The 20,624-nt window shown below is 37.2% G+C and overlaps 1 protein-coding gene across 1 annotated transcript in view; it reads right to left on the minus strand.

The window, feature by feature from the left end:
* Nucleotides 1-20,624, minus strand: part of CDH18 (cadherin 18) — an 810,171-nt gene that overhangs the window by 225,423 nt on the left and 564,124 nt on the right. Inside the window, exon 5 of the mRNA XM_088468265.1 lies at nt 675-842. Coding sequence (XP_088324391.1) covers nt 675-842 — 168 coding nt within the window. The remainder of the gene's footprint in view (nt 1-674; nt 843-20,624) is intronic.

Raw genomic sequence — 20,624 nt, forward strand, 5'->3', positions numbered from 1 at the left:
ATGGAGTGTCTCAAACTCACCCATCTCCATAGGCCCCTTATTGTAAATGTCCCTCTCACCACCAAGTGGCAACAGATCCCCTGTGACATTACCCCACTTGTGGTAATAGATCCATATTGTCATAGCCCTCACCCATCAGAGTCTGCCCCGTGGAGACATCCATCACCTGAGTGAGGCTCATTTAAAGATCATTGGAACCCACATATTCTGTCAGGGCCACACACAGATACATTTCCCTGGATGCAGGGAACAGAGGTGAGTTAAACTTTGAACAATTATCCCAGGCTGGGATTCAACTATTAACTGCCACTTGCTACTGAACTTTCTGACTGAACTTTCTGACTGAACTTTCTGACTTTAGTTTAAATGTTAGAGTTTGTACATTGGGACTGCCTAATTACACATTATGTTTTGTGGATCTACTACCTTGTTAATACAAAGGACTATTATATGAGTGATTATCATATAGGCTAGTAAAATCTCCCTCATTATTATACCTGCAGTTTTAATCAATGAGATGGTGAGGAATAGTGTGGACTCATCCCTTCCTTCTTGTATGTACTGTTTTTCATAAAAGCTGTTATAATCCAGTAACTACAGCACTTGACATGTATTACACATTAAAACTAAATATCAAGATTGTTAAGTAGAACAATGAAAAAGGACCTTCATACTTTGAGGAAATCTTGGTGGGTTATCATTGACATCAATAAGTGTAACATTGATAGTAGTTGACCCAGATAGTCCTCCAACTTGACCTGCCATATCCTTGGCTTGAATTACAACAGAATAATGTTCTCTGGCTTCTCTGTCCATATTTGGTAGTGCTGTCCTAATAACTCCTAAAAAAGGAAAGAGAGTAATGTATTAATGTTAAAATAATGGTATACTGTACAAAGCAGACATGCATGACATACTAGTAGGCCTATTTAGGATCACAAATGGGCATGTTACACATGAAAGTATTCAGCAAACTTTAAAAACATCACAGTCTTCAGAGTTTGCCTGTGGGAACCAATGCCCCTTCTAGCCCTGCATCCCCTGCAGCTGTGCACATGTGTGAATTCAAGTCACACATGCACATCAACACTGCTGGGTTAATTCTGACAGTGCAAAATCCCACTGCTTCTAATTAGCAGCCATCCTCACACCATATTGATTTACTCTGGTAATTTAGTGTACACCACCACAACTTGCAGACAGTTGGATATGTATTTATTTGAAGCCAATAGGTTCCTGATAATGAATAGCATCCAATAAAACTTAAGCATAGAGGTATATATTAGTTACTGTATGAAAACAGAAATAAAATTTGTCACCCTACTGTTGCACATAGATGGGATTGACAAGCATTGATTGAGTACAGTACAGTTTGTTCACAGTATTAGGATTCAATCAGATCAGGGGTGGGCAATAAGCACCCTCTAGATACTTATTGCCCACCTTCTGATGAATCACCCCCTTCATCTGTCAACATATGCCCAGCACAACATCAGATCAGGTGCCCTTGGCTAAAATGTAGCTATTTGTGGTACTAGATATAATACCTCTACAATAGTGATCAACAACCTGACACAAATATTTTTTTTCACTAGTTTCCAAAATGTGCAAATGAGTTTATGGTAATTATAATTACATATGTATATGAGCAATTACACAAAGCAATTGTCAATTATTCTCACCTACAGTATTTGTGAGCATCACGTATTAATCGGTTTTCAGGTTTATGTCATAGTAAATATATTATTCAATATTACTCATGATTGTGCAGTAAATAATCTAGAATCATACAGAATTACTGTATAATTGGTAGCTCTAAACTCACAGAATAACACCAGTATTTTTTCTACATTATGTGATATTGTATAGTTATCGGTTTTACTAGTATAACTTATTTCTAGAATAATTAGCATTATATTTAATTAGCTTTATATTTTAGCATTTAATCTGCTGATCTTTTGAAGTACCAAACAAGCATTTTATTTACATTTTGTTCAAAAAGTGAATGTTATAGGCAATTTTAAACTTTGTGTGATTATGAATGATCTACCTTATTGACCAACTCCATGATGTTTTGGATATCTTTTATTCAAATTATGGGAAAAGAACAACAACATAATGAGATTATTGTGCATGCATATTCTATCCTTCAAATAGTTACATATTATATCTCATAAATATTCTAATATAAGTGTTGCATATTTCAACAGTTTCCTGTGGTCATTGGTTTATAGTGTTATCACCAAATGATGCTAGATGATCATCATATACAGAATTATATATGCTCGTATAGGTTTATCATTGTAAATGGTAATATTTTATAAAATAATCTCTTTAAAAATAAAGTTGATAAATTTGAAGCAGATGTTGCAACTATCATTGGTCATCTAAAGGTACTATAATAAGCCACACCATAAAAATATATTTAACCAAAAATGTATTAAGCAGCAAATAAAAATTAATATTCTAATTATTTACATCTTAGTTTTATCCATATAATATTGTATAATTCAGAATTATTATACTGTACAGAGAATATATGTCATTAATCTCAGTCTATGCCATATTGGAGTTTACACTGTAAATTCCCTAACATACACACCAGGATTAATTTTGTCAGAATCCAATTAACCCACCATTAGTTTGTTGGAATGTTGAAAGATACTGGATCATCTGGAGGAAACCCATGCAAATGCAAATATGAAGAGGACAGCCTCCACACAGATAGGCCACGCTAACCACTATGCCACCATGTTGCCAATTATTATGTTGCAACTCTGCTACCTTAGAATTATGGATAAATATTAAGAGAATTAATTTTCCCATTGTAATTATCTTTTCATAATGCAGCGATAAGAAATAATTTTAGTATGGCATTTATCAAGTCCCTCTTGCCAAGATGTAGGCTCTTATTAGAGCCTGTCCTCATACAGAATTAAAATAAAGTGATGGCTTACACTATCACTTTATTTCCAGATATGGATCTGGCAAAGCTAATTTATCTGTGGTACACTCATAATAAATGGTCTCAATAATTTAGCAATGCAATTCTTAAACAAACCTCTGAAAACATATTTTTTTGGAAGTTTGACCACAAATCTGATTTAATAAATAGACCCCTCTTATTTTCTATGGTAAAGAGTTCTACATATTCCATGAAAATCTCAAATGTCCAGGTGCCTGAACTTATGGATTTGTATGGACTATTTTTTAAATATGGTTGCTTGCAATTTAATTTTATATGTTCTTTTTTTATTCACACACACAAATGTAAGAGTTTTACATTTTCTACAGGGACAATAAATTAAATATATGTTAAAATGTGCTGTCTCATTTTGTGCATTTGCCAGTTGTGATCTCTTTCATTTGGAGAGGCACATTCACATACAGGTAGAGATCAGTAATTGTGTAAACACAGACATCAAGTAAACCCATTAGAGATTACTTCTACAGTACCTAAATATAAAATATATTTTATTTAACTACAACAGGGGTGGGCAATAAGGAGGCTTTTAACTACAACATGGGTGGGCAATAAGGAGGCATATGTTTTGCCTGTGCATAACTCTTGGGAAAATTTATGTGTTGGTGATGATGATTACTGTATGTTGCATTATTTAAAAGTAATGAATCATTTTTAATGTGTGTGCCCCTAAAGTTAATTTCCACTATACATATATAGTATGTATGTAATCCAGAAAGTAAAGACCGTTAAATTGAACCCTAGAATACAAAAGACTTCTGACTTTGAAGTGTGGAGTGTTATTTGTATTATTTAATGCGTAGAAAATGAGACCTGACCCAATTTATTGTCAAGTAAAAAAGGTGCATGGTGATGTGAGAAAGTGGTGTGAAATGTTCAATAATGGATGAACAAAGGTGCATGACAAAGATCGACCAAGACGCTCATCACTTGACACAGTTTTGGGAGTGAGGTATTCAGCCAATAGTCCAGACATTGCTGTAAGCAATTTTCACCTTTACATTAGGCTCAAAGAGTTCCTGGATGGACAATGTTAAGGAAGAGATGTTGAGCTGAAGCTTGCAGTCAACAACTGGTTCAATGGACTGGAGGCAGTCAAGTACAGTAAAAAAAGGGATTCTAAAGCTTGTGAACTGATATCATAAACGCTTAAATGAAAAAGGTAATAATGTGGGCCTATGGACACAGGAAGGGGGTGCAAAACACCCCCTTGGAATGTTTTGTTTTCATATAAAATATTTAATTATATTTTTAAAATTACATTCCAAACTTTATAAAATGATAAAAAACTTACATTTTCTGAAATTTTTTGGGGAAAAGTGGTTAAATATGGATATACTCAAATATAAATACAAATATTCAAACATATTAACAAAAACATGCCCACTTGTTTTTAATGTCAAGGGCTTTTTACCATTATGTATTTATTGCACCAATTTCTTAAGTGTTTAGGGTTCCCTTTTTTTATCCCAAGGAAGCTTTCTGGTCGCTCATAAGTTTTTCACATTTAATTTTTTACTATATGTGCACACACTAGCACAGTGCAGACATCTAAAAGTGATATCGCAGTAGATTCTGACTACTGCATTTTGGTTATTAAGTTTAACTCTGCTTTTTGCAAAGATAGCAAAATACCAATTATTTTCTCCTTTTATCTCCTGCTCTGCTGATTTTTGCCATAATTCTGTTTTCAAAGGTTTGCTCAAAAAGCCCTGGAAAGGTTCAACAGTTCTTGAGTAATGAGGTGTTAAACATTATTTTAAAATATTCCTTGCCTTTCTCTTACACCATTTCTTTCCATAGGTCAGATATAACAAATTGATTTATACATGTTTCAGTCTACTTTGCATCTTCTCCCCTATTAAACATCTTGGTATAATTTGAAATATATTTTCAAAATGCGTACTTACAAAGGCTAAATAATAGGAGTACAATGTAAGGAAGAATATATGTAGGTAATCTCTTTTTTCCCATTACAAAGAATCTGAAGAATAATAAAAGATGAATGATGCAGCCTTCATTCCTGACATTAATATTGTTTAAAGTCACAATTCCAGTTTCTTTAATTTTTCATCAAATGTCTCATGGAACAGTGCATGTGTTTACTCTCTAATAGCTCAGATAAACACATTTCAACATGAAGGTACATTCACTAACATTTCACAGCAATCAATCAGCAGTTAGATTTTGTTTGATTTATTGCTACAGTGTGGTTTAAAAATTTGTAAAAATTGGAAAGAAAAATATGACAAATTAAATTCTATAAAAGGTTAATAGTTTCCACTTTTACAACTTTTTTTTGGAATTTCCAAAAAACACATTTATTATATGTGTTTATGTATACAGTGTATCATATTATAAGGTAATTTATATATTGAAATATTCAATATATATTCAATATTCAAATATAACAGTCACTGTCCAATTGGAGCTGAGAATTTAAATTGAAATTATCTACAACACATCAAAACACAACAGTGTTGTTAGCAGCCAGTCAAAATATCATACTGCCCTTCTGAACCCAGGATTCTGTCACTGAGAAGCAGCAATGCTATCAACTGTGCCACCATTCAAAATTGTATATGTTATATAATAAATGCTATAAGAGAAACAATAATTAAAAATAATAGATAGAAAAGGAACATCAGTTAAAAATAATATAACTATTTTTCCACTTTTTTTTGGTCAGCATAGTGTCATGTTAAAACATTTTCATACAAAAACTGAAATTGTCAAACTATTCATATCATTCTCCCTTCCTCTACCAGCATTATTAATCCAACACAGTTAAAAAAGATAATACAGACTTTGAGGTTTATTTACATTTTAGCAGCAGTAACTGTCAAAATATGATTCTGTTTTCTGCAAGGGTGGCAGGCAACAGGGATGGTTGCCCCGTGGCTCCCATTCAGGGTTAGTGTATCCCTGCCGAGAACAAGTATCCAGCTGCACCAGTTCCTGGATGGGGACTCAGCTGCTGCGGCTATATTTTCTCCATACAGCAGCACAGTGCAAACTGGCTCCCAAGTCCCCTGATTGGCATCATGTAACACATCACGTCCGTGATGCTGATCACTATAGTGGGCCTCGGGGAGGGGGGACTGTGCTCCATGTGAATGGAACACAGAAAAGGGGTATTTTGTCAATGCGCTTGGGACCTGCTGTCTACTCACTATTCAAAACAATATAGAGTAACAGCACACTCTTAGACAAATACAAATGAATAAAACATGTTTAGAAATATGAGATGGCGCTGGAAAACAGAATAACAATAAATAATATTCAATCCTTTCACATGTGGAAATATTCCTTCAATATTGCTCAGATGAATTCACAATAATTTTCTCCCAGATAAAATTGTACATATGGAAGGATGAAAAAGGAAAAAAACAGAAAACTGCACCACAGAAACGTTTTCATAAAACAATGGAGGAGCCATTCATTGGCTGAGAAAGGTGGGGGCTCACCTCTCTCAGTCAATGAACGCTAAGATCAACCATCCTGGTTGTTATCTGTTCCGTGGATCAGGATTTTCGTTGTTTTGTTTTAAGAAGACCTTGGATGCTTACTTTGGACAAGGGGACCATTTCTGGTAATGTAGGTTGGTATGTGTGTGTGTGTGCATGTATGTAATAAAACTATACTTTCACTGAATGTATGTTTTGTTTTTTTAGACATTTCTTTAACGATGAACTACAGGTACCAGCGGGCCCTTAATGTCCTGCATGCTGGTACTTCTCCAAATACCAGCATGCAGGGGAGGCATGCTGGGACCTTCAGTTCGACTATAAAGACAATGTTGATACTTCTATTTTTTTACACAACACCTACACTATCAAACCACCACCCACCGCCCAGGTGTGGCAGGGATAGCCCTGGGCTATCAGCATAGGCCAGGGGTGCCCTGGAGAGGGGTACCCCTTTATTGGGGGGTCCCCAACTCCCCAGGGATCCCTGGACTGGGCTGACTAGCGGTCAGAACTGACACTGCGGCTGGAGGGCCCGGTGAAAGGGCTCCCCTGGCTGTGGCATCAGCCCCCCACTAGAAAGGGTCCAGTGCTGGTTCTGGGAATTACAGGGGGACCATACACATTTTTTCCCCTGTAACTCCAGAACCAGGACTGCTTCCCGGAGCCCAGTGCTGGTTGTACTAATTTACCCCTAAGTGTGTAACTTTGAGTACAGCTGCACAATCACCTCTACTACTTTTCCATAAATCAAATATAAACCAAACATGTTGTTACGTACTAAGGCTGCCTGCTGTATCTGGATTCCTCTGGTGTTTACTATTATAACCTGCATACCACCACAAATAGTATCCACATACTGTATCAAGTGCATCAACACAAAATTATGTGCTGTGATACTGAACATATTCCATTCAGAGTACTGTGTATGCATTGTCGAAGCTGGATAATTGGCTGAGACAAGATCAGTTTAAAATTGATTCGTGGCAACGCCATCTTGCGACTGGCTGCAAGACGCCATCTTGGAAATGAGATCGCAAGGCGCCATTTTGCGAATGGCCGCCCAAGCACCATTTTAGGTAAACTCACAATTAAGTACATATGGCGATATTATTATTAGCACCATGCAATTGCATCTTTCATCATTTCTCATATACACATTAATACGCACAATTGCGCTGTTCACTAGTCGCATATTAGCGAATGCATATGATCCTATATGAAAACGCTGTTTAGTAGCAAAATGCGCACGCATCTGTCACCAGTTAACTAGCATCTTTATATCAAACCCCATATACTCACACATTACATATTCACATACAAGGTTCCATAAGCTTTAAGGTATAAGATTTAAGTTTGTTCACTTAGTATAAATGCTGTGAAATAAAGATTATTTGGTAACTAAGGTTTTATACATGCTAAGTAAGCCATGTTTGGTTTTGTACTGATGCGTGCTCTTTCAACAGAATTCCGGTATTTTCGGTATGGAGATTGCATCATGCATGCATCATGCATTCTCGACTTATGGACCGCAGAGACTTCAAGCAACAAAATGTATATAATATGAACAACTGTTAGGATGTTGCATGTGGCGGGAATCCAGAGACCCCCAGTTGTTAGAGGCTAGGTTGGGTCTATTTGAATAAGCCTGTGAAACGCTCTGTAATAGATGTATCCCCCTTGGGAACCCATGACATCAGAAACAAATGTCTCTATTGTTTTGTCTATTCCTGGGGGGTATAAATATGTGTGCTCAAACGCTGGGTTTTTAGTCTTCGTGCTGAATGCTGAAAGACGAGAGGTTTCTTGTTGATGCCTAACATCTGGTCCGGAAGCGCTACGTATGTATACTGTACTTGGGTCTGTATAATTCCTTTGCGCCGAATTGTGTCTTGATCAATAGCGTGTAACTGACTGTACTTTTACTTGAATAATACTTTGTGCTTTGGAACCACATGTTCTAAGTCTGGAGTCTCTATTTACTGTATGACTGCATACGCAAATTAGCGTCATCCTTAGAGGTATATAGGTAGGATTATTAGAAGGTATAGGTAGGGGTATATAGAGGTTCTAATCCAGTATCGTTAGCATACACTTCTTTGTGCAGGTCACGCACAGGCACCACAACATAAATAAGCATTCCATTACCCTGAGATGGTATTGTGTTTTCAAATTAGTGGGAGGGATCAAGACGCACTCAGCAAATCTGAAATGGCTGCTGATCATCATCAGTTCCTATTTTGGATCAGGGGTCAAGCACCTAAATGTGATATGCCTTGTGGCAGACACATTTGTCTTTCCTGTGGTCTACAATAGATCAATTTGTCTAAATACCTTCTTCCTGTGCAATCAATTCCTTGCTCTCCTTTTATAAGCTTAAGGGGATGAAAGTGAAAAATGCATCCTCATCAACATATGTGCAAGGAAACAAAACTTGCACAAAATGTTTTGTACAATTTGTGCTTACACCTAACTGTGTATAAAGTATAAACCCACATATGTAAAATTTTTGAGCAAATTGATTTCCATTAATAAAACTATATTTAAGCTATATTTATTGCTAAAAGGTTAAAAAAAAGTATAAAGCTAGAAGAGGATTTCACAAAGTCTGTGAAGCATGCAATTCCCTCTCCTGGTAATTCCTGACAAAGTTCCACTGTGGTATTACAGCAGTCTGCATTTTCAGCAATCATGTATGCTTGCTTGTTTTGGTTTACAGAACATTCAATCAGTTATCCAGCTGTCACTAGTAAATGTTGAGCTCTCCCTACAAATATATGTTTTATTAATCATGTAGACAGGTGTGTAAAGCATAGAAAAAAAAACAAAGCATGTTATTTTATTCAATTAGTCATATAAAAGTGTAAAAAGCACTTAGATCAGCATAGTGATCAATGATGGAACTTGGAAACACTAGTTGGTGAGTATTCAGTAGAACCTATGACATGAAATGATATAATATATCAGAAGAAAAATAAACAGAAAAACATGTTTACATTTTGGCCATTTCTGAAGCACATTTTAAACAAAAAACAAGTACATTTTTCTTGTACCAGTGCACTTGATTGGTCTTCCTGGATACCCATTTCATGCAATCCACAAAAAAAGGTACTTACTGCCAAAGTTGGGTCATTACACCGAAGTTCTGTTTCCCATCAAATTAGTATTATCCCATTCAGTAAGTACTTAGTGTTGTCCTAAATTCTGCTTGTTTTATCCAAACTGTGTCTTAAAGTTAATCTTGAAAAGGTTGAGTGCACATTTAGCTCATTACAAATTACCTCCACTGTGTTCACAGGTATAAACTACTACTACAGAATTGCAAAGTTTTGCATGGTTCTGCAAGCGACATTTATATTTTGCAGAACCAATATTTTTATTGTATCATCTAACCCCCCTTTACCCTCTAAAGGGACACCAGGTTACTACTAACTCTTATGTAATCTCTTTTTACCCACCATTAAACTCATGTTAAGTGGTGTATCTCCTATTACTATTCCAGTGCCTCCACCCAAACTAAATTGTAAGGCTTGCTAGGGAAAACCTATTACTTATGAGTTTGATGTATAATGCACAGCAATGCATAATTATAAGCTGGATTTAACACAAAGTTGTTAATACCACCTGTCTTTTCTTTTTTTTCTCGGCTAAATCCAGGTAAGTAATACATAGACAGTATTAGATCAGGTTAACTTTTATAGAAGACAGGTCCATTATACACATTTGTTTTACATAACTTCAGTATATTATAATTGTGTCTACAGACACAATTATATTATAATTGTGTCTACAGACAGCAATTACAATTTGACTTTAACAATTACCATTAGTGTAACAGTGAATGAGAAGCAATAACCTTAGCAAACCATCCTAGTATATAGGCAGTATAGTCCATACTGAATTATGTGTAATTACACCAGAGTCCCAGATCTAGTCTTTCTCTTGACAATATAGTTAAATGAATTCCCCTTGTCTCCTTTAGTTACTCTCCTGTATGTTGCTTTTGCTAATTGAAGTCCTTCATACTCTCTTAGTAGATAAATATATATATATATATATATATATATATATATATATATATATATATATATATATATATAGGCTCACAATATTGACAAGCCTTTTACACTAGTCCTTAAAATACATTTTTCACATTTTACAATTACAGACCATAGATATCTTGCGGTGACATTACTGAAAAAGCCTGAGAGTAAGGCTGTGTTCCTAGTATATTCAGATGCTTTGTTCCCAAGGGTAGCAGTATTTCTTAAATATATTGCAAATCTACAATGTAGCATGCAGTAATAACTTATATTCCCTCTGGCAGAATAGCTATTTTGCATTCCTCTGTATTCCTCTGCAAAGTGCAGTCTAAGCTCCATTACTTGTTGTTTGTTGCTCAGACCAATAATGTCATTGAGAGACTAAATTAATCCTGAAGGCATCTCCCTACTGCTTATCCTCTGGCATTGTGGTTGTAAAACTGGCACATACTGTAAACTCCCCCAATCTTCTAACCATCTCTGCACCAACCTATCATATATAGTAATGTGCAGCAGTATCTTTCTGCACCTGCTAAGTCCTTATCACCCTGAAAAACTACCTGGAGTGGGCTGATACAGTACATGCAGGTGTAATATATATATATATATATATATATATATCTGTGGCTGAACTTATGACGGAGTGAGGTAGTATAGGTAGTCACCCTGGGACACAGCACTAATGCTGCTGCCCTATTACTATAATTGTCCCTCCACTCAGCTGCTCATATCGGGTGAGGATGGCTTTGTTGTATTGCTCACCACTGAAGGAGTCATGAGACTCCGCTGCCTGTCACAGCGCTAGTGCTCTGGAAACGCTATCATGGCTTCCTTTGATTCAGCCATTTAAACTGACAGCCCAGACTTAGCCTCCACCACTGTGCCTTTAGTGCTGCTCTGCCCGATGCTGCAACAGTGCTTGCACCTCAGGCCACCATAATCTCTCTGCTGTCAGTGGTAAGCTTCATTCGCTGACAGCTGCTGCTAATGAATCCTCACTGGCTCCACCCCGCTGCGCCCAGCAGCCCACCGCGACCCGATGCCTGGGACACAGGGAGGCAGGGTCTCAAGCAGGGGAACACCAGACTAACTGTTAGCAGCTTCTGACAGCTGTTATATCCCTGTATCTCCACCTGCCCTTCTTTTTCTGACAGGAACCCAACCACTCTCAGCTATATCACTCCGCCACTTCATCTCCTGTGCATGTGCATCCCACACAATTGGGCACATCTCCACCACAGAGAAAAGAGTACCACATAAACTGTCATATATATATATATATATATATATATATATATATATATATGTAACATATATGCTTTTTTCATAAATTGTACATACATTTTAGCTCAAAATAACCATTTCATATATAGAAATCATGAATTGCTATACATATATATTTTTACTATAGATTATGAATTTAATTATTAATAGATTACCTCATATATGTATTTTTATTGATGCAACATTTGTCTCTAAGCCTTTAACCTGGTTACAATGAGTTGGCAGGGGAGCTGTCAGAATTCATTGTTGTTGCATTTAAATTACTGTATGAATATCTTATAGTACTGTATTTCAATATAAACAAGTGATTAAAGCTATTCCTTGTAAATGGATTAACCAAGGTTTGGGCATTAAACTATTTTATTTTAACATAACCCACAGAAGGTGTGCTCTTGGATACCTTCTTCTTTTCTTCCATTTATATTTTTTATATGGCACTATGGACATATTATTCAACTGATCCAAAAGTTAGTTATGGACATATTGAATAGATACATGGTGCTCTTAAGTAAAGGAGGGATTTGTACTGGAAATCACAATCTGAACAGGGGAAAACTATGGATGCACCTCTCTGGCTACATAAAAAGAGGGTTTAATCTATTCTAAAAACTGCTCCAACAGATGCTTTATTGTCAAAACTACTTCCAACAGACTAATATAATGCTAAATGATACAGAATACTGTTGTGTAAACACATGTGTACATGTGTTTCATGACTTTACACATGTTTCACCAGGTTGTATCCAATAGTCAAAATGATTGCAATCCTTTAATTTCTCTTTTGTTGAATTTGACCTATCGCTCAAGACTCATCATAGAACTTTGCTGACTGTGCCAAAGCAGATGCTACATATCTGTTCAAAATTTGCTCTCCCCATATTTGTGTGGGTTTCATACAGATTATGTGATTTCAAAACCATAAGTTATATCTAGTTGTTTTAACCTCACCACCTCTAAGTGAGATTTAAATTTTAAAATTGATTTGTTTTACCTTCATTTTGAATTTATACATTTTGTTGGCAATGTTGGAATAAGTGAGTACACATTTGGATGGAAGAGTTAGTACACACACTAGCAAATGTCCTAAGACAACATACAGCCTAAATGCTTAACCATTGGAGTGGTTTATTGATGGTAGATGCAGTACACCCATTCTCACAGTTATACACACTGGTCATGTGGAGCGGAGCGGGTGTTGTTCAGCTCATCAGCCAGTGTGTGTTAACAGGATTATGGGTCTGTAAAGTATTGTGCAATCAGTAACTCTCAGGTCTCACAAAGCTAAGAGGAAGACTTGTATCTCCCCCTTTAGAACTCTAACACAGTGAACAAGATGGTGCAACACATTCGTAGCACTACTATAGGTTTGGTGGCCTTTTTAGAAAGAGAGAGAAGACTCCCTGGAGGCTCCAACATGGAGTCTCTGCAGTAGCCCTCTCAATCTTCAACCTGGAAATAGGAATACATAATAAAACAACCAAAGAGGAGGCTTGACAACAGGAAGTACAATTAAGCTTGAAAATGCAGTGGTACAGTGGTAAAGTTAACACAGAAACTTAGTATTAGTGAATGAGTAATGCAGCACATTCAATAGTCAATAGAATAAAACTAGGCTCTATTTCTTTCACACCCTAAAAGCATTATCTGGTGTGCTATAAGTAGGTGGCAAGAGATCATCCTGTTTTCTATTATAAGGGTTAGCCTCACTCCACCATGTCTATCTCCACAATGGTAGGTGTCAGGAACAAACCCAAGGTTGTCTATGGCTAAGGCATTCTGAAGACTGAATAAATTGGACCAATTTTGATAGGGGGCTTGCATAGGAGATGCCAAGCTTGTGTGGTAATTAGAATATGGTTAGTAAAATAAGTTTTAGGTTTTTAGGTTGCCTCTGGTAATTTATGAAAGAGGGCTAGCATTGGGTCTTGCATTATGAGGAATTAAGATATCGGGCCGTATTCAATTAGAGGTGAAAAGCCATAATTGGTGAAAAAGTTTTGTGTATTGCCACTTTTTGCCTGGTCGGAACTTATTTCCAAATTCAATTCCAGCTGGATTTTGCCTAAGTGGAAACTCAATGCAATGTAATAGGCGAAAAAGGTTTGTCTATTCATAGCAGGTAAAAAGAAGTGGAAATTCTTTATATTGGGGTGTCAAGCTGGGGAAATGACATAGAACCCTTGGGACAGTCACCCCAAAGGTCAAATCTGCCAAAAAAAACAAAGAAAAACCCTAAGAACACCCAAAAAGAATACTTTCATTTTATGGGCGAAAGAGTAAAAAGTGGGGGGACAAGCATAAAAATTAAAAAAATAGACTTCTTGGGGATCTTTAAGGATGGATCAGGTTTTTATTTCTGGAATTGCAGGTGCATGTACAGTAGTATAGTAGGTGCGTTTTTAAAAATATTTTACAGTTTACTTTAAAACATTAAAATATGCTTGCACCCATTTTCAAGTACCCCGAATTTGACTGGACTACTTTTTTTAACAAAAAAGACGGCTTTATGCCATTCTTCATCACTTTTGCAAAGACGCTAATAAGAAGCAATCTAAACAACTTAAGTACCCCAAACAGTTTTATTAGGGCTATTAGTACACTTATTTATTGATTCCCTATGTTAGTGCTTCTTTTTTGGGGGTACAGACTCATTTCCCCACTTCTGACAGTACTTTCCGCCTGTTCCGCATTCACCGCTTTCCGTTTTCGCAAGGTTTGTAACTGAATAGGTCGAAAAGCGGGGACATGCATGAAAAGTTTTCGCCTCTGAAACAGGAGAAGGTGACGGAAAGTTGGACAGGTGAAACTTTTCCGACTTTTCGTCTCTAATTAAATATGGCCCATGGAGAGTTTGAAGGAGAATCTGTCTCTTTCATTTTTTTTTTTACTACCTTATGCTAATGTAGAAATCTGTTCAAATAATCAGTGGTTTGTGTGTGTTAAAGTGGAAACCCATGACATCCATTGATTTTCTGTGAGCAGCTAAAAGCCATCATTAGTATCTGCATTTGCACCACCCCATGCCAAGTGCAAGAGATATGTCAGAAACAGGTGGCCTTTACCCATGTACATGACTTAGAATCGCACTGACTTTCTGATGCATACCAGTGACACTCCCATAAAATGCTCATAAAAATTGTATAAGTTAAGGAGATTAGATGCTATGAAATTGCCATTGTCCAGTTTTTGCCCCCAATACACCCTATTTTATGGAAAGACAGATTCACCCAAGATCCGTCAGATTTAGAATAGGATGGACTTATGTAAAAATGAGTAATTTCACTTCTCCACATGTTCTGCATGCAAAAACTAGTATATTGCATCCATGCTGAGAAATGTATCCAACTCAGAATCAAGTCCAATGTTTCCTTTTCCCATCTTTGCTTTGTAGTGCAAAGTAAAATTGTCTGGTATTAACAGGTGACCAACAGAAAATAGCTGCTAAGGGGCCACATTATTTGAATGAGGGGACTGTCCTTTTAAATGTTGGCAAAGGCATCATTATAGGGGAAAAGTGCATGTTGTGCCTTCCCGATCATTTACCAAAAATGTGTTTTTGGTAGACTGGGCAATATTTTGTAATGATCATAAGTGAACACAAGACAATACCTCTGAAGTGGCCCAATAATTTATGAAATTTATGGAAGCCTAGTCTGGGGAAATCTTCCCCCATCCCTGGATATTTTTTATGTACTGTAGGGGATATTGCCTGGTGATCACCGTGAAAGGGCACCTAGATTGAAAATCCCACCTTCTCATTTAACAGCAAGTATGTTATAATCCTGGGACCTCATTCACACAGCCACTATTTCCTCTTTTGTCTAGTTAGGTGTATTAGGAAAACATGACCCCACAGAAAGATGACCACCTTCACCTGCTGCCACTGACACGTTTCAACTTCAATGGGTCTTTCTATCTTTGTCCGAACCAGACAGCAAATGAAGTAGCGGCTGAGTGAACCGAGGTCTCAGGATTATAACATACTTCCAGGTTTCATTAAGATATGCTTATAAATTCCAAAGTCCGGTAAGCAATGCTTGCATCCACTTACTGTGACAAACAGCCTCATTCTATATTGCTTTTAAAGATTGTGGATTTCTTCAGTGCAGTTTTGCATGTATTTATGGAATTAAAGGAAGCTAAAAAGTTTTATGACTTTTGAACATCTGCTTTAATCATTATTTTTTTAACTCAAATAGTTTTTATTAAAGTAAGAAAATTTTACATTACAGATCATACACATCAATAAACAAAAGTTTATAGCAGTAACAATATGGTTTTACATTCTGTAATACAATCTGCAATACATTATATAGAACATAACATAAATGAAAATGAAATTATATGAGAAGAGAAGAAATAAATGAATGAATAGAGGACAATAATAAATAAAAAGGGGAAATAAAATAAAGAGTACACACACCTACTAAACAATGTTTAAATTAACACAAATATATTACTGAAATTAAGTAAATGGAATACTAGCTAAAGTCTTCATCGAGACATGAGTGTCATAAAAATCAGACCAGGGGTGCCATTTAATCAGTGGGGATGAGGTAGAAGTGGAATATTTAAATCAAAAAGTTTCCATTTCAAAGCTCTTCAGATCTTTTTCAGTATTGTGCTATGGCTGCTCTTGTAGCTATAAAAATATGTCCAATGACGTATTTGTTATGGGCTTGTACTGATAAGGGAAAATAATGTAAAAGAACAATTTCTGGAAGGTGTGGTATGACCTATAAAGTGACTTGGGCTATCAACTGAACGACTTCTGTCCAGAGAGAATTGATTATAGTACAAGACCAAAAAGTGTGTACAAGTGTGCTCTTGGATCCACAATCTCTCCAACAAAATTTAGAAGTCTTAGGCCATATTCTTTGCAATTTATCTGGAGTGTGGTATAGACTGTGTATTAATTTAAACAACATTTCAGAGTTTTCCATACATTTGGACATTTTAAAGGTATTTGTAAATATTGTAATCCAATCCTCATCTGTCAGGAAAATATTTAGTTCAGACTCCCATCTGGTTTGTACAGAAAACTTTTTGTCTTCCAAAGGGGACAAAAGCATTCTGCACCACAAAGATATACCACTTTCATGGCCAGTAGTGGAAAATTTAGACATTATGTATGGAGAAGGTAGGAGTTGTGCCAGAAAGGTGTTGGATAACACCCAATGCCTTATTTGTAAAAAAATTTAAAAATCATTTATAGAAATAGAATATTGGTCTTGGAGTTGCTGAAATGACTTAAGATGTTGGTCGATGTACAAATCTTTAACTGTTAGAATACCATGCTCATACCAATTGAGTAGGGATAGGTCGGGAATCAATTTTGTTGGAAATGTTAGAACATGGAAGAGAAAACTCACCATGTGAACCAATCAGTTTATCCCAAACTATGAGGGTATCAGACACACTCCTTAGAGTAAGAGAATATAAATGTCTATCCGCAGCATTAACCCATAGCATATCTCATAGAGGAAAAGCTTTACACATAGAATATTCTATATTCAACCATGGTTTAGTAGGCAGAGGAGCAAGCCAATATTTCACCTGGTCTAGAAGACAGGCATGCTGATACAACTCAAGGCTAGGTGCAGCTAAACCACCTCTAGCTTTAGATCTAAATAGGCAGACTCTAGCCATATGAGGTCATTTACCTTTCCAAATAAATGTGGAAATAACTGAATAGAATTTATTTAGAAAGCGTGTCAGGACCAAGTACAGTAGATCTCGAAAAAAATAAAGAATTTTAGGTAGCAACATCATTTTCACGGAGGATAGATGTCCCATCCAGGAGATTTAATAGTTTACCTACATCCTAGTTAGTGCAGAAAATTGGTCTAGAAGTGGCTGATAATTACACACTATAACATTCTAATTCTAATTTCTAAGTATCTAAGATCAGAAGTCTGCCAAGCAGAAGGATATTGAGTCTGAAGTGTATGTAGGGAGGTTTGATCAGTATTATATGCCAATGCTTCAGTTTTTGATGTATGATGTATTTAATTTATAGTAAGATGCTGCAGAATATCCTTGAAGAACAGTTTGAAGAACAGGTAAAGAAATTTCAGGTTTTGTTACAAAAAGTAGTAAATCATCAGCAAAGAGACATATCTTATGCTGAGTAGAACCAATAGAGAAACATTCAAAGGAGGGGAGGATCTAATTTTTTCAACAAGGGGTTCCATAGCTAAGGCAAATATTAATGGTGATAGGGGGCACCCCTGCCTTGTCCCATTGGTAATATTAAAATTATTTGAGAGAAAACCATTACTATAGATATGGGCTGAATGGATAGTGTATAGATTTAAAATAGCCTTCAGGAATAATCCAGAGAAGCCAAACCTAGCAAAAACCAGAGACATATATAACCAATGTAGCCTATCGAAGGCTATTTCCATGTCGAGGGAGAGTAGGTCCATAGGAAGAGGATGAGCAAGATGAGCTTCATGAAGGGAAAAAACTCTTCTAGTATCATCTGCGGCCTGTCTTCCCACAGTAAAGCCAATGTGGTCGTGAGACACCAAATCAGGAAGAATAGGATTCAAACTAATTTACTAAATCTATTGGTCTGTAGATTTGGTATAATGTTGGATCCTTGCCAGACTTAGGTATAGTAATGATTTGGGCCTCTAACATTTCTTTAGGAAATTAGTTGTTAGATACATCATTATAAAGATAAACTAGTATAGGGGTTATAGTAAACTGAAAATGGAGATAAAAACTGTTAATAAACCCATCTGGGCCAGGGGCTTTATCTTTTTTCAAATATTTGATAGCTCATTGGACTTCATCATTACTCCAAGGGGAACATAATGCAGCAGCAACTATAGAAGAAAGACGCAGCAGATTAACGGAATCTAAAAAATAATTAATTTAGTCTTTAGAAGGTTAAAGAATAGAAGAATCCTGAATAAGGTTATATAGTTTCTCATAATAAGAAACAAATTGTTGTGCTATATCCCGGGGATTTGAAAATAAAGTTCCTTCATATTTAGAAAGGCATTTGATCCTATTAATAAAATTTTTTGCCCTCAGTTTATGTGTGAGCAATCTAATCGCACGTAAACTGAGCAATTATTGTTTCAGCTTTGTGATAGCATGTTGAACCTGAGAGAGGTGCAAATTATTTAATTACTTACTGTCCTCAAGCAGAGCAGAGTGAATGACAGAATCTTTTGGGTGTCGCTTATGTTGAACTTCTAATTTCACAAGCTCAGATTGGTGTGCAAGTTGAACTTCCTGGTTAATTTTTCTGATATCGGCTGCCACTTGTATAGTGGCCCCTCTCTTAACCGGCTTAAGGACACACCAATGGTTTGGTATAGTAGTATTCTCAGGAATATTTGTTTCTATAAAGGAAGTCAAAAATTCTTGCAGAATTCGTGTACCTTCATTATCTACTAAAATATATTCCTGCAGACACCAAGGTCTGAGAGGAGGGTTAGTAGAAAAAGGCGACCAGGACCAAATTAGGGGGGCATGATCAGACCAGGAGATTGGTAATATATCAACATGAGGAATCAATTGTAAAGACCATTTATCAGTCAAAAATGAGATCTATCCTGGAGTATCATTTATATACTGCAGAGCAGAAGGTGCAATCATGTGATCCCGGGTTTTTAACCCACCATGTGTGATACAGATCAAATTCAGCTAATAAATGTGAGAATGAGGAAGCAAGCATTAAATCACTGCTTGTCAATAGAGAAAGATTTATCTAACTTGGGCTCAGGTGCAAGGTTGAAATCACCCATAAGGAACAAGGGGCCTGATTCAGAGCCGGACACTATTTGCGCTCGCTCGGTCAGAAAAAGGGGCCGGATATTTAAATAGAGCACTCGCTCTTTGCGGTCTGTTGATGCCTCTATGTCTGAACGAGCGAACAAAACATGCGCTCGCTATTTTTTTTAAAACGCCCCCTGGCCGCTCGCATCCTATGTCATCTCTGCTATTTATTAGATTAATCGAGTACATCGTAAGGCGTATGAACTGCTCGCAGTGCTTGTGGTTGGATTTTCCTACCGCAATCATGCGAGCAGTTCTGGCTAAAAGAGAACCAAGTGACGTGGTCGATGACGCTGCTTTGTTAATTATGCATACCCTTAAAACGCCCATTTTGACCGTTTGGCACGCCTGCGTTCGGATCACCACTTCCCGTTTTCAAGCACCTTCCCCTGTTACCATCCACAAACGCCTCATCCTGTCACTCAAATTAGCAGGCACTCGCTATTTTGCGAAAGCACAATTTCCGACCGCAATGACTGTTTCGCGCATGCGTATTACAACCTATACGCATGCGCAGTTGTGCGAATATCGCTCGGAGCGAACGAGAGGCCGCTTACGAGCGGCACTGAATCAGGCTCAAAGGCCCTGATTCAGAGCTGAATGCTCTGAGCAGAACGCTCACTCTGAATCAGGGCCGTCCTATTTAAATGTGGAGCGGCAATATGGACGCTCGCATAGTTGTGGGTTACCACCCACAGCTTATGCGAGCATCCATGATGATGGTCGCGATGGTCAAGACCATCGCAACCATCGGGCTTGCGATGAGACCCTTGTGGTAGGGTCTCGCTGCCGCAAGCACAGGAGTGATTTTGGCTCTATCAGAGCCAAAGTCACTCCCACTGACATCATTACTGATGTCAGTGGGGCCGGACTCAGATGGTAGGCATTCCCATTGGAACGCCTCCGTCTGGCCACCACGCCCCCAGCACGCCTACCAAAGGGGGCGTGCTGTCAGTCACCATCGACAGCACACCCCCTTTGGTGCGAGACCCCGAGTGATGTATTTCTCATCGCTCGCCGGGTCTCGTGCATGCGCACGACGGAGCTCCCTCC

Source organism: Taudactylus pleione, unplaced genomic scaffold (assembly GCF_031769625.1).
Source record: "Taudactylus pleione unplaced genomic scaffold, aTauple2 ptg000083l, whole genome shotgun sequence".
Taxonomy (NCBI): Eukaryota; Metazoa; Chordata; class Amphibia; order Anura; family Myobatrachidae; genus Taudactylus; species Taudactylus pleione.